General features: G+C 47.4%; 1 protein-coding gene across 1 annotated transcript in view; it reads left to right on the forward strand.

Moving 5' to 3' along the window:
- The window catches only part of TIMM50 (translocase of inner mitochondrial membrane 50), a 35814-nt gene that overhangs the window by 8193 nt on the left and 12601 nt on the right, over positions 1-15020 (forward strand). The window contains exon 4 of the mRNA XM_028741845.2: positions 11582-11603. Coding sequence (XP_028597678.2) covers positions 11582-11603 — 22 coding nt within the window. The remainder of the gene's footprint in view (positions 1-11581; positions 11604-15020) is intronic.

A 15020-nucleotide genomic window follows, 5' to 3' on the forward strand; every position in this document is an offset into this window, starting at 1 on the left:
ACTGGGCCTGGAAATGGATTGGAAGCCAAAGTAGATGGTAAAGAACTGGACTGGATGTGATTTGATTTGATCATATCAACCAGCTCCACTTAACAATCTTGTTGCTCTACTCTTGACCAGCTGAGGTTTCTAGACTGCTTTCAGAGGTGATCCAACAGATACAATGCATTTCATTAATCCAAAGGGTTGCAGCGGGTTGATAAAAGACTTTCCCAAGCCTCCAAGACCACTTCTGGCACCAGTTCCTCTGCAATCCCAGTTATTTCTCTCTCTTTCCTGGTATTGTCACCTGCCCCTTGCAACATACCTTTCCCGCCACCCGTTCTGAAATGTCTCTTGCCACTCCAGGCTCTCTCACTCGCGCCGGCTCTGATCCTGAACAAACGATACGAGCAAACCAGGCAAGCCTAACTTTGAGCAAAGCGAACATATGTTTCTTCATTAAGCACAGGATATAAGCGAGCCTGAGCCAAGGCCCCACCTTTCCCAAGTCCCTTTTATGCCACCCAAAAAAGACGTGGGTGGTTGTTTCCTGTTCCACTGTGACTCAGCCCTGAGACCAGCAAGAGGCTGTGGGGAGAAGTCTGAAGCCAGGTTCCCATAAATGTTTTGTGGTCCTTATTGTAGCAGGCACATGTTGCCATGGATGTGTGAATGGGCCTTGCTGGTGGGAGTTTGTGCTACCTGTTGTCCTGGGAGCTTGAGCTGGGTAGCTCTGCATATTCAACTGTGGCTTTTACTGGCTCCCTTTGCTCCCTAACGCATCCCTATGGAAACAATTGCCTTAATTGGGCTAATTGATGAAAAACCTCCTGCTACAGCCCATTTGTGGGTTTATTACGGGTCTCCTCTGAGATTTCGCTGCTGGCGAGAGAAGCGGGAATGTAGGCAAAACACTTCTTTCCTGGTCTGCTTCCTTCATCTCTTGTAGGAGTCTGGATGGGAAAATCTTAGTGTATAAAAAAAGGTAAAGGTACCCCTGCCCATACGGGCCAGTCTTGACAGACTCTAGGGTTGTGCGCCCATCTCACTCTATAGGCTGGGGGCCAGCGCTGTCCGCAGACACTTCCGGGTCACGTGGCCAGCGTGACAAGCTGTATCTGGCGAGCCAGCGCAGCACACGGAACGCCGTTTACCTTCCCGCTAGTTAGCAGTCCCTATTTATCTACTTGCACCCGGGGGTGCTTTCGAACTAGGTTGGCAGGCACTGGGACTGAGCAACGGGAGCGCACCCCGCCGCGGGGATTCGAACCGCCGACCTTTCGATCGGCAAGTCCTAGGCGTTGAGGCTTTAACCCACAGCGCCACCCACGTCCCTTAGTGTATAAAGTTCACTGCAATTTTCTGTATACTTCTGGGTTTAATTGCTTGTTACTGAAATAATACGTTGTTGGTGTACACCTGGAGCAAAGCAAGGTGATTGCACAACAGCTATACCTGCTTCAGATGGTGGTTAAGGGTTACAGCATATCTGTCTGAAGGACCCCGTTCCATGGGCCTCTTCTTTTGTAGCCCCCACCCCTTTAACATGACCGGCCAGTAAGTGGATTCTTTGGGCAAGTGCAATTAATTTGGGTACCTTGAGTTCAAATGTGTTTGTGGAGGTTACAGCCTTTTAACTGTTCATTCTTACATAAGTTTGCTCAGAATGGAGCTTACTCCTATGTAGGTGGGTAGGGCTTTTTGAATTAACTTTGTATTGCAAAGCTTGGAAGTTAGGTTAGAGTTTGTTGGGGTTTTTTTAATCAAAACTTCTTAATTATTGGTGCTTTGTAAAAATTGTGATTCACCCTCCATAGCTTTTCATGGGGGGGGAGATATCTCCGCTTTCTATACTAGTACCCTTCTGTAACCATTTCTGATTGGGGCTGTCTACTCTCTTTTGATATGCAGCACAAGCCTTGAGTGCTCTTGAGGGAAGGAGGTGTGAAGTGCTACTGGCCTTGCATGTCACATACCCAAATTAACTGTTTTGAACTGTGGGTAGGACTTCCTTATTGCCTTTCTATAACTGGGCAGCTTTTGATGTTCAAGACAAAGCTGTTACTTCTCACTGTGCTGTAAACTGCAGCTAAATTGTCTTGGGGAAGTTGCCGGCAATATTCCTTTGCAAAGAGCAGTCCCAGGTGAATGGCCCTTCTTTCTTCCCTTCTCTCCACCTACCTCCTTCAGTTGGTGCTAACACGCTCCTTTCATGCTTCCACAAATTCCTTCTCGCCTTTGCAGGCAGCAGGTCGGCTTATTGCTGGCGCATGCCAGCTTACTGCTTTTGATCATTTGTGCTAACAAGGTCCTTCCGGGCACAATTGCCCTCTTTTGCAGAGGTGCGTGTCATAAGTGTGTGTGCTGGGGTGGGGGGAGTCTCAGAATGCAAGGCTCTTTTGCCTATGGCTTGTCTCTTCCCTTTCTAAGTGAAGGAAAGGAGTTGCTGCATTTGCCTCTACGATACGATAATCTTTATTGTCGTTGTCCCATACAGAACAACGAAATTGAAAAATCTACATAAAACATTCAAAACCCAACATGCCTGCTATCCCAGCTATCCCAACCTGGTTAGCCCCCTAAAAACTCTGATACCCCATAATTAAATACAATATACTCCCATAGAGACTACCTTACACTGTGTTTAGAACCAAAATCGCATTTGAGTAGAAACTGTTTCTCAGGCGGCTAGTCTTTATAACCCTGGACCTTCTTCCAGAAGGCAGAAGCTGAAAGAGATCATTTCTGGGGTGCGCACTATCCTGCGCTATCTCTGCAGCTTCCTTATGGCACCTGGAAGCGTAGATTTGATCCAAGGTGGGAAGAGTGCACCCAGTTATTCTCTCCGCAGTCTTCACAACCCTGGACAGCATTGTTTTTTCTTGATGTTGATGCTTGATGTTGTCAGAGGACTTGATCATTGCTTTCAAAAGGGAAAGCCGTTTCATGCGGGTTAGATTGTGGCTCTTAGCCATGATACCTAAATTTACCTTTCATGTTCAGTGAAATGTGCCTCTGAGCACCAGAGTCCCCAGATGGCAGCTCCATTCTCCTTGAGCTCATGCTTTTCTTTTCTTTTTTAAAAAAAGATATTTATTAAAGTTTCAAAAAAGTTATATAAAATAAAAAAGAACAAAAATACAAACACAAACAACAAGTATAACTTCGATCGCTTATCTTCTTAATTCCTTACTTTCCCGACCTCCTCATACCTCCCCTTTCTGTATTCCAATTTCTAGTTATTTAATTCAGCAAATCCCCCCATAATTTCTATTGATTTTCAACATTTCTTTTCTTAATTACATAATCATTACAGCTAGAAACCACTTAATTTCTAAACCAACATCGTTCTAACATTCAATAATTTTACAATGTTTCTTAAGATAGTCCTTAAATTTCTTCCAATCTTCCTCCGCCGTCTCTCTTCCCTGGTCTCGGATTCTGCCGGTCATTTCTGCCAGTCCCATATAGTCTATCACCTTCATCTGCCATTCTTCCACGGTGGGTAGATCTTGTGTCTTCCAATACTTTGCAATAAGTATTCTTGCTGCTGTTGTAGTCTCCTTTTGCTCACGCTTTACACCCAGGCTTCCTGCAAAATGTGGGCGATGGCTGCTGGAGTAGAATAAGCTGGAAATGTGCACAGCTATAAGTTTATAGCAAAATATATCCCCTGTATAGGAATGTCCATGGGGAGCGTGGCATCTGTCAAGCTGATACAGGGGGTGCAGAGTTGATGGTTTTCACAGCTGAAATTTCCGTGGAGATATTGGGGGATTGCCATGCTTTGAAGTGGTTGTGCGCCTGCCTTTCTCAAAGGTATTTGTGTCTTTCCCCTTACCTGCTGTTCTTGAGCCATAATAAAACCCCTTTGGTTTTGTTAATAGCCCCTTTTAGGCTGCCTGTCGCATTCATGTGAATGGCCGCAATGAAGTCTTCTCCAAAGGCCTTGGCACACTTCACAGCTTCCTGCAAGTCGCATGGCATCACCTGAGTGCAAGAGGGTCTTCAGGGGGACCTGATTTGTCTGGACATCTTTGCCTAAGTGGCTGTAAAATGGGGCTGGCCTTTGATCTGCCTCTTTTTCCCACACTCTTCCTTTTCCTCCTTCTCTGGGAAGTGTGGATTTGCAGAAGGCTGTTTCTTGATCTTTTTTTGTTTTTTAATTACAAATTTCCTTTGTCACTCTTCAAGCCTTCATGTGCGCAGCATTGATCTTCCAGCTTCTGGTTTTAAACAAAATGTAAAACTAGGTTCATTCTGGTGAGTATCAAAAAGCATGGATATCTTGAAAAAAGGCTTATGGATCCAGATGAACCTTAGAAAGTGGGAAGCTTTGTGACAGTAGAGAAAAGAGGGAGCTAGAAGATAGCACATTTTAGGCACAGCAAGGAAGAAGATGGAGAGAAATTGAAAGCAGCTTCCTCTTACGTCACAATGGAAAAAATTCAGAACCTGGTCAACCCATATAACGGCTCCTAAACATTTTGGAGCTGATGTTTAAGAAGTTAACATCTTCTCCAAGGATGTCTTATGAACATCGGGTAGAAAAGAGGCCCTTTTTGTTAACCATATGTGTAGGTGTCCTGGTGTGTATTTGACCCTGGTGTCTGTGGTGTGTGCTTTTCCAGATCTAACCCTCAAGGTGGCACTGTTGAACTTTCAAACTGAACTGGTTTTGAGATTCCTGTGGAAAGTGTTTGGTTGTAGAAACATCCACAGAGAGCTGAAATTCTGATTCACTTAATTGCTGAGACTGGTTAACCCAGGGAACAAAATACCCATCTGAACGCTTTTTGCTGGCTGATGCACCCCAGTCTGTGTAATGCAGGTATCCCATCTGCTGCTTCTCTGGGTCAACTTGGATGGCTGCAGTGGGATAGCATCCTGCACTCTCTCTCTTGTTCTTGCATATCTGGCCTCCTGTATACTCACAGAGGCACTTTTTACATTCTGTCTTAGTTTTCTTTTGAAGAAACCTGGAACCCCTGTCCCGCGAAGTAGATTCAGAAGACCAGGGGAACATCAGTCTAAATGACTAGCACTAAACAACTTGAGTGTCACTCTTTAACATACACCATATTTTTTGCTCCACAACACTCACTTTTTTCCTCCTAGAAAGTAAGGGGAAATGTCTGTGCGTGTTATGGAGGGAATGCCTACAGGTGGCATGCCTACGGATTTTCCTCCTCTAAAAACTACGTGCGTGTTATGGTCGGGTGCGTGTTATAGAGCGAAAAATACGGTAATAATCTGTTAGGTCAGTGCTTTTCAAACTGTGTTCTCCCAACGCTCTGCAGGTTTCTCAGAAGCAAATAGGGATCCTCAATGTAGTTTAGTGTGTGAGCTTATTTTCAAGGCAGCTTGTCTGCCCCCTGCACATTATCTCTTGCAGTGAGCAGGCGCTCGGAAAGAGATATTATAGAAAAACGGCCTTCCCACAACTGGGTGCCCTCCAGATGCTTTTGATGACAACTCCTGTCAGCCCCAGCGAGCACTGGGAGTTGTAGTCCAAAATATCGGAGGGGCACTGGGTTGGCGGAGGACTTCTAGATAGTTTCCTTGTGGGGTATACTCACAATTCATGCAGGGAAACATTGCAGCCAGAAGCCCTGGCCAGTCCTCTGTTTTTGCACCCTAGAACATTTGCCAGAATATTCTGCGAAGCACAGGTGTTCCACAGCAGGCGTGTCAGGGTGCATGTGCTCCCTGAAAGTGCAGGGGTTTGAAGTGAATTGAATTCGACAGACTTTGGTGAATCCCTCAGCCTTTATGATCCCTCGAGTCGATTGAAACCAGTATAGAGATCTATCTTCTAAAACCCAGCCAGACAATGGTGCCCCTGGGAATGCCATCTGGAATTGGGGAGCTGCTTGACTTGGGCCAGCAAGTGCCAGGATGCTCTTCAGTATTTACATGCCCAGTTGGGCTGACTTGGTAGCAATGGTGGCATTTGGTTAAGTTCAAGAAAGATGGGGCTTGGAGGGCCTCTGACAGCTGCCAGTTCTCTGCTTGCGCCCAGTGGTCAGCTCCAGTTTCCTGCCCTGCCAAGCCAATGTTCCACCGCCCTGTACAAAAGGGAGTTGGGAGATTAGACACTGGATTAGTCTTGCTGTGCCTCCAAGTCCTTCGCCTTGCCATTTCCCGGTTATTTTACATAATCCCAAACAACGGAGGAAAGGCAAAACAAAGTGATTCATAAACTGTGTGTGTGTGTTCAGTGACTGACAGAATTAGTTTCACCCAAGAGCGCTTACTGCTACCTTTCTCTGGACCTGATTCCGCCTCTGCTCTGACAGTCCCGGTATAGTTCCTTTGCAACGTATTCACAAGGCCAAGAGCCGCCGTGAGGTTGTCCAGAGCAGGTCAGTGCCGAAGACTTTGTGGGATTGTTTCAAGTCCCTTGTTTGACTAGAGGAATGGATCATTGTTTTCGTAGCGGGGTCTTGCCCATTTCAGGTCAGCAGCTGCCGGGCTCCTGCGCCTGTGTCTGCGAACAATGAAATCTTGCTTGCAGCCATTCTGTTGTGGCTTTCAAGGACTCTGCAGCCCTCAAAACAGCTGGTGCATCGCTATGGAGCCTTTCAAACTGGGCTGGGCTTTTCCAGTGAGTCGTCTTTGCCCTGTGCATCAATGAAAATATCTGTTACAAGTGTAGAGTAAAAAAGATTCAAAATTTGCAGGGCCTTAATTTCAGCCAGCAGAGAACTTTGGCAACCTGGAAAGCAAAGTCCTTCAGGCAGACAAATCCATGCATGGAAAGCTTTGACCCATTTAAGAAGACAGTCTCACTTGATTTCCCCCACCGCTCTGAAGACTTACATCCTGTTCAGAATTTGGATGTTTGCAGATAACAGTGCTCATCATGCTAGAGTACAGAAGTACAGAGTACTTCTTCCTAAGTTCAGATTAAGGTAAAGGTAAAGGTACCCCTGCCCATAGGGGCCAGTCTTGACAGACTCTAGGGTTGTGCGCCCATCTCACTCTATAGGCTGGGGGCCAGCGCTGTCCGGAGACACTTCCGGTTCACGTGGCCAGTGTGACAAGCTGCATCTGGCGAGCCAGCGCAGCACACGGAACGCCGTTTACCTTCCCGCTAGAAAGCGGTCCCTATTTATCTACTTGCACCCGGGGGTGCTTTCGAACTGCTAGGTTGGCAGGCGCTGGGACCGAGCAACGGGAGCGCACCCCGCCGCGGGGATTTGAACCGCCGACCTTTCGATCGGCAAGTCCTAGGCGCTGAGGCTCTAACCCACAGCGCCACCCGCGTCCCTCAGATTAGTAGAGAAAATAAAGCAATGATGTACGGTAGTTTTGGCATAAATGCAGAGGGGAAATCCCAAGGCCCAGAACCAGAGAGCTACTTCAGAGGCAAACAGGAGTTTGTGCAGATGTGATAGGAGATAAATATAATACGTATAACAGCAGACACACACACAGGTGTCCCCCAGGTGTACCACAAACTGTTTCACAGGCTGTGCCCGTGTGATGGTCGTGGGGCTGCTAAAAATATCCTTAGGCATGTAGAACTGGTTGCATTTCTTTGGATCTTAATCTGATGTTTGCAAGTCTGAATGGCTCCTTTCCAAAGAGGAAGGGGTCTTGTTTTCTACGGAGAGGTTAGCGGCACTCTGGGAAAGAAGAGATGGAGAGAATCGTATCCTATTAATGCCTTCAACAGTAAGAAAGGTTCAGCGTGTGGATATGTGTTGCTTAAAGACATACCCACTCCCTGCTCCCTTATTCTTGCGGCAAGAGGGCATGAAGGAGTAAGTCAGCCCATAGAACTTCTTGAGGGCAGAGGCTTTCTCAGTTGTGGGTGGCTCCCCATCGTCCATCAGACACCCGGAAGGGAGCTGGGCGATGCAAAAGCAGTTTTCGAGACTCGTGTTGAATCAGGATTACTAAAACAACTCCCTGCTATAGTTACCCTTTGAAAAATCTGTTGGCACTGTGAGCTTGAGAACTGTGATTGAAATGGGGGCTCGGGGGTCCAATAGTATCTAAACCTGGGGCACATGAGGGTCAGGGCGATTAGGGCAGTGTTTATAGAAACATGCTGTGTGGAGGTTGCTGAAGCCTCTTCACTGATTGCGCAGCGCAGCTCTGTCCCTTGGTGCAGCCCCGCAGCTTCAAGGTGTGAGAGCCATTTGGCTGCAGCCCCAAAGCTCAAGTTACTTTGTCAAGCACAAAATGGAATAACCCCCCAGCTCAAAAGTGGTAGCTGACTCCTAAAAGCAGAGGTGTCAGGTGTTGGGGATACGTCCCCCAGTCATGGCTGGTTGCAGTTAATGCAAAGAAGCACTCTGGACATGCTCATTGTTGCTTTCGACATGGTAAGTGTAGTCTCTTGGCAGTGGGCTGAGCTCTCACTAATAGCTATACTGTAGATGCCTTTGTTTTGCTTGGGTGTCTGTCACTGGTGGGGTCCGTCAGATGTGCCAGACCTGGACAAGGGACGATTTGTGGTAGACTGGAGGAAGAAAAATGGGTCAGAGCAGTTTCCTTTCCCCTACGGCATTTAGCGCATCATTTTGCATCACAGCTGGGCAAATTTGCCATTTATTTATTTCTTGCGTTTATCTCCTATCTCCAAAGAGCTTAAGGTGGCATGCATGCCTCTCCCCCTCCTCAATTAATCTCCACATCAACCCTGTGAGGTAGGTTAGGTTGAGAGGGAGTGATTGGCCCAAGGCCACCCTGTGAACTTCATGGCTGAGTGGGGGGATTTGAACCCTGGTCTCCCTTGGTCCTAGAACAACCTTCTAACCACTGCACGTGGCCTTAAATCTGCAGTGTGGCAACTATCCTGTTACTTGAGATCACCAAAGACTCACCAATTGCTGCCTGAAAAGAGTTAAGGGATATTTCTAATGGAGATAGCAAGTACAGTGGTGCCTCGCAAGACGAAAAGAATCCGTTCTGCGAGTCTCTTCGTCTTGCGGTTTTTTCGTCTTGCGAAGCAAGCCCATTAGCGGATTAGCGCTATTAGCGGGCTTAGCGGATCAGCTGTTAAGCGGCTTAGCGGATCAGCTGATAAGCGGCTTAGCGGCTTGGGAAAAAGGGGGGGAAAGGAAAAAAACCCTGCAGGAACTCGCAAGACATTTTCGTCTTGCGAAGCAAGCCCATAGAAAATTCGTTTTGCGAAGCACCTCCAAAACGGAAAACCCTTTCGTCTAGCGGGTTTTCCGTCTTGCGAGGCATTCGTCTTGCGGGGCACCACTGTACGAAGAGGAAAAAGATTGAGCGTCTGATTTGTTTCTGTACCTTTCACACTAATTTCTTTGATGCCATTGGCCCCATTGAGATTCCATTGGGAAGAGGCATATAAATTGAGAGGCTTTTAATACCCTGCCTTTACACAATAGCTCAGGGAAGCTCACACCGTTGAACGAAACAATTTGTAAGAGCTTTATACAATAGAAGGAGGACATAATCCTGTTCAATGGATAGCTGACTTCCAGAGCCGCTTGCTCAATGCACCTCCAGAATCTGTGACAAAACCTCTCCATTGCTTCAAAATTCCTGTTTCTTGTCTTCCTAGGGCAGCCTTCGCCAACTCTGGTGCCCTTTGGATTACAACTTGCATCAGCACCAGGATGCAAGTCCAGACAGCTGGCAGGTGGCGAAGGTTGCCCTAGGGCATCTTTGTGTAGGTGCAGCAATGACAACTCCTGAACCCACGTCGTGGCTTCCACCAGCTCTGCAGAGCAAACACAGCCCCCCCCCCCCAAGCCATGTCAATTCTTCTTGCTGTACCCAAGCGTTGTCTTGCTAAGCTTCCTCCGTGTCTGGGTCTCTACCGTATCCTGCCTGTCCTTTTTAAAAATAGGTCCCTGCTCCTGGAAGGGTGATGTGGGTTATGGGAAATAAATACACCCCCGCCACACACACACACACACACAAACCAACAATGACCCATGTTTTCTGTGTGTGCCACTCTTCCTTCCTGTTGCCCATTTTGACCCTGCCTGTTTTCCACTGACCCGCCTGCATTGGCGGAACAGCCAGCACGAAACCACTGTCCGCAGCTGCCACATCCCTGAGGTAGTTGCTGCTCTGTAAACATTGAAGGAAGGAAGGAAGCCAGTCATGCCGCTGCTATGCAGCATCGTTCCAAGAGCATTTTCACTGGTGAGATTTGGCTGGCTTGTTGGAGACACCTGAGCAATGTATGCATCCATTCTGCTACGGAGCTCTAGCGCATGGGTAGGCAAACTAAGGCCCAGGGGCCGTATCCGGCCCAATCGCCTTCTCAATCCGGCCCGTGGACAGTCCTGGAATCAGCGTGTTTTTACATGAGTACAATGTGCCCTTTTATTTAAAATGCATCTCTGGGTTATTTGTGGGGCATAGGAATTCGTTCTTTCGTGTCCCCTACAAAAAAATATAGTCCGGCCTCCCACAAGGTCTGAGGGACAGTGGACTGGCCACCTGCTGAAAAAGTTTGCTGATCCCTGCTCTAGCGTGCAAGAATTGCCTCCCCAGATCAAGCTAAGGAGGTCAGTGTGGAGGCAGCAAGGCAGGTGGGCTTTCCGAACGTCCAGCCTGGGCTGTCTTCACCCTTGAAGATTATCTTGATCTCTCAGGGCTCATTGACCCACATATTGATCTGTGGTGAGATATAAGCCTTTCACACTGCAATACCTCAAGGACCCCCTCTCTCCATACGAACCTACCAAGACCCTGCAATCATCATTTGAGGCCCTTCCTCATGTGCCCCCTCCACGAGGGGTCCAGAAGGTGGCAACACTGGAATGGGCCTTTCCTGTGGTGGCTCCCCACTTGTGGAATGCTTTCCCCAGGGAGGCTTGCCTTGGGCCTTAGCACCAGGTGAATCGCTCCTCTTTTCCTAGGCCTAATTAAACAATCTATGGCCTTTTAAACTGGGCGGGGGGGGGGGGGGAGAGATGGTTTTGTTTGTTATTGTGCTATGTATTTTTGTAGTTTTATACTGTAAACCATCCTGTGATCCTCAGGTGAAGGGTGTATATAAATTAAATGAATAAAACGAATGTAGACCAAACAAGTCTATAAAGATGCATTTCCCATTTCAAGGTTTTCTGGTGCCCATCAAAGGTAAAAGGCAGCTGCGTGTTCCCAGGTGGGAATTTGGATCCTCCTGGTCCGGAATCTTGAATTGGTTGGGCTTCTCTCTCCAATTTTCTTTTATTGCTGATAAAATAGGAATACCAGGGCTTCTTGCTTCATAGGGCTGAACAAGCTGAAATTAGTAAAAAACTTGCATGAAAATCCTTCCTCCAGCTTTGCTTGCTTTCGGGATAGGGATGTTGCAGTGGTTTTTTTAATTGTGTTTTAAGGCTGATGTGTTTGCCTCCCTCGGCTCCTTTTGCGGGGGAAGAACAGAATATAAATGTAATAAGTAAACTGTAAAATGGTGTGGGTACAGCTGCTGGGGAGGTTTTAAGACATAAAAGGCAAAATAGTAGCTGTAGCTGAGCCTTACTTATGCTTGGTCAGAATAAATGCACTGCGAAATAGACGCACTCATAGGCTGTTTCCCCTCTGCTTTTGCCTTGTGACTTGAAACATGCTGCGGAGTCAAAAGAATTATACTATCTTCTCTTTCTCTTTGCAGATCCCCGATGAGTTTGATAATGGTGAGTAGGCAGACCACTTCCTGCTTTTTAAAAGTCGCCTTGATATGTTGGAGTTACAGCAAGCTAGACAGAGGAGAACCCTTGTTGGTAGCACTGGAAGACTTGAGAAAGAGATGTTGTTCTAGGGGCCTTTCTGCGCCTCGGAATACCTTGGTCAGCGCTTGGGCTTTTTATGTTTTAAGAATCCCGTGCTTTCATCCCTACAAATATGCCAATTACCACCTCAGATCTTGCAGTACAAATGCCGTTTTGTTGCAGGCGTGTGAATGTTCTCCACGTTTCAGTTGAATTATCTCCTGAAGTTTTTGTAATGGCTAATCAGTCAAAGTGGAACTGGAGCAGCTGAAAAGCCATAAGATTCATGCTTACCTGACGACTAGTCCTTGTGGTACTTTCTCAGCACAGTGATGAGCCCTCACCGTTTGTGTGGACCAGATTTGAGTGCATTTGAGAGCGAAACAGGTACTCTGGTGGCTTCTAAGGCCTGTTAGGCAGTTTTCCGAGTGCTCGTAGAAGAGAGAATGCATGCTCTGGATGGAAAGTTGGAGAGTGTGATGACTAGCGGAAGTGTCATTGAGTGCAGCCTTCCTCCTCAGCCTGGTGACCTCCAGGCACTTCGTTGTTTCTCCCAAAATTTTTAATTCATTTTATTATTATTATTATTATTATTATTATTATTATTATTATTATTATTATTATTATTATTTTATACCCCGCCCATCTGGCTGAGTTTCCCCAGCCACTCTGGGCGGCTCCCAATCAAGTGTTAAAAACAGTACAGCGTTAAATATTAAAACACTTCCCTGAACAGGGCAGCCTTCAGATGTCTTTTAAAGAGAAGATAGCTGCTTATTTCCTTCACATCTGATAGGAGGGCGTTCCACAGGGCGGGCGCCACCACCGAGAAGGCCCTCTGCCTGGTTCCCTGTAACCTCACTTCTCGCAATGAGGGAACTGCCAGAAGTCCCTCGGAGCTGGATAACACAACTAAACAACACAAACAGAAAAACAAACAATACAGATTCTTGTCTTATCCTTATTTTTTCTAAACATTGTTAGGTGAGCTTCCCCAAGTCCCCCCCCCCCATCTTATTTTCATTTTACCTCATCGTTAGCAGTTTACATATATCATAATTTTAACCATTTTTTTTTATCACACTTACTTTTACCATAAGAATCTTCACATTTTATCCCTTACAAATAATACTATTTCAAAATACACTATCTTCTACTTCTAACCCTACAGCCTATATCCACTTCCAAAGCTATTGTAAGATTTAAATATTAGCATATTTTTTTCAAATATTCTTCAAATAACTTCTTCCAGTCTTCTTCCACCGCCTCTTCTCTCTGGTGACGGAGTCTCCCAGTCAGTTCGGCAAGTTCCATATAGTCCATCATCTTCATCTGCAGACCTCCAGGCACTCTGAACTCCCCTTAGCCCCACCTAGCAAGGTCCGTGTTTGGGGCATGATGGGAGCTGTAGTCCCAACAACATCTCCAGAGCACCAAGTTGGAGAAGTCTGAAGTATCCTGTGTTGCAGCCTGACCTTTAAAGCTGCACAGAACAAAGGTCAAAAACACTAGAATGGGGGAAAGGGGCACTGTTCTTAGTTCTCAGTGGTTTTACATTAACGCTGTTGTTTGACCCAGGTGCAACTTGGGACATGATAGCATTTTGTACCTTGTGTGCATCAATAGATTTTCCCTGCTCAGGCACCTTCTTCGCAGCTCAAGGCACGTCTGATAAAAGCCTGAGCCTGTCTTTAGAGTTTTAAATTTGTGCTGCCAGCTAGCCAAGCGCCTTCCGACACTTCAGTATTTAAGCAGCTGAGAAGTCTGGTGGGCTGGCTGGGGGGAGAGATGCAATGCCCCAGAAGTTAAGCTATAAATATGTTAAGTCCTTGATGTGTTAAACCGGAGAGTAAGGGAACAGCAACAGGCGTGACCTGCTCACCCACCCACCTCTTTACAGAGGGGGGGGAATTAAAACCCCACGTAACACTTCCAGGAAAAACCAGAATTGCTTTACATTTCTAATTGGACGGGTGAAAGGTTTGGGGAGGAGGCTTTTTTCTGCGGCTGCCTTGAGAGCAGATGTACCGGTGCATAAACAGCACGCCTGCCCCTTGTCGAGAACAGAAGGTCAGGCGGAACTTGTGCGGGGGGGGGTTCACAATGCTTCTGCTGCGCCCCACAGACATCCCCCCCCCAGTGCCCGTTCTTGGGGGCTGCTGGAGGCAAAGAGCAGTCACTGAGGTTACGATGCGTATGAATGGAGAGACGGGGAGCCTTTGGGGCAGGGGAGAGGGGGGTGCGAGGGGGTGTGTGCCTGTCCCCCGGGGCAAGGCAAAGCCATAGGCATTCCAGATGTCCTCTTTAGCTATTCCGCTTTTGAAGAGAGAGGGGCAGGTGGGAGAGGCAGATTTCAAGACAGAATCCTGTGGGGAGCGAGAGATTTGGGTCAGACTCTGGAGCAGCTCCCTCCAACCTGGCGCCCATCAGGTGTTTCGAACTCCCATCCCTCTCAGCCAGAATGACCAGCGGCCCGGAGAGATGACGGGGGTTGTCGTCACAAATACCTGGAGAGAATCGGGTTTGCGGAGGCCTCTCCTTTTCCGTACCATTGCAGAGCTGTCAACTTTTACATTTTTTAAAGGGAAATTCCCTTATTCCGAATAGGATTCCTCGCAAGAAAAGGGAAAAGTTGACAGCTATGCCATTGGCGTGTCTTGGTTGCCGGAGATTTTGCTTTGCAGCTGCCGGTTTGGCTGGGACGACACCCTGTGTGAGCCTCTGGCCCACGGGGGCCCCCAGGCGTGATTCTCTCCTCGGAGTGCTTAGTTTTGGGTGTCTCCAACGGTCCCGCTCCGCGGAGCAACCATCGTCTTCCCAGCATCCCCTCCCTGGTGCATCGTCAACAGCTTTTGCCCCTTGCCAAAAAAATGCACACCTTTGAGCTTGGTTTAGTGAGGACACTGTTGGGCTATTTCTAGCTCCCTTGTCCTGAAATACTTGCACATGAGCGGGGTCATTTATTTATTAATTTAATAGGCTTTCGCAGTCCAGGAGTTTCAAAAGCGAACGGAGGCTCTTGGGGGGCGAGTCTGTACAATAGAAGGCCAGATGGAACTTAGCGCAGGGCTTTCAGAAAGCAGATTGCCCAGTTAGGGGAACTTTCCCGATAAAATATGTAGGAAGCCAGTAGGGAGGGGAGGGTGTTGTGGGGTTTTGTTTTTTTGCCTGGGATAGGAAGCTTCTTTCACCAGCTCCTTTCAGCCGGCCTGGCATATGCTCCCAGCAGATTAAAAGGCATTCTCCAGCCGTGGCCCCATTGTGGCCCACAATAGATTTATTATTTCTCTTCCCCACCCCCACCCCCTCCTCACCCCATTTACACTTCCCACCACTTTCCCT

Source organism: Podarcis muralis, chromosome 7, assembly GCF_964188315.1.
Source record: "Podarcis muralis chromosome 7, rPodMur119.hap1.1, whole genome shotgun sequence".
Classification (NCBI taxonomy): domain Eukaryota; kingdom Metazoa; phylum Chordata; class Lepidosauria; order Squamata; family Lacertidae; genus Podarcis; species Podarcis muralis.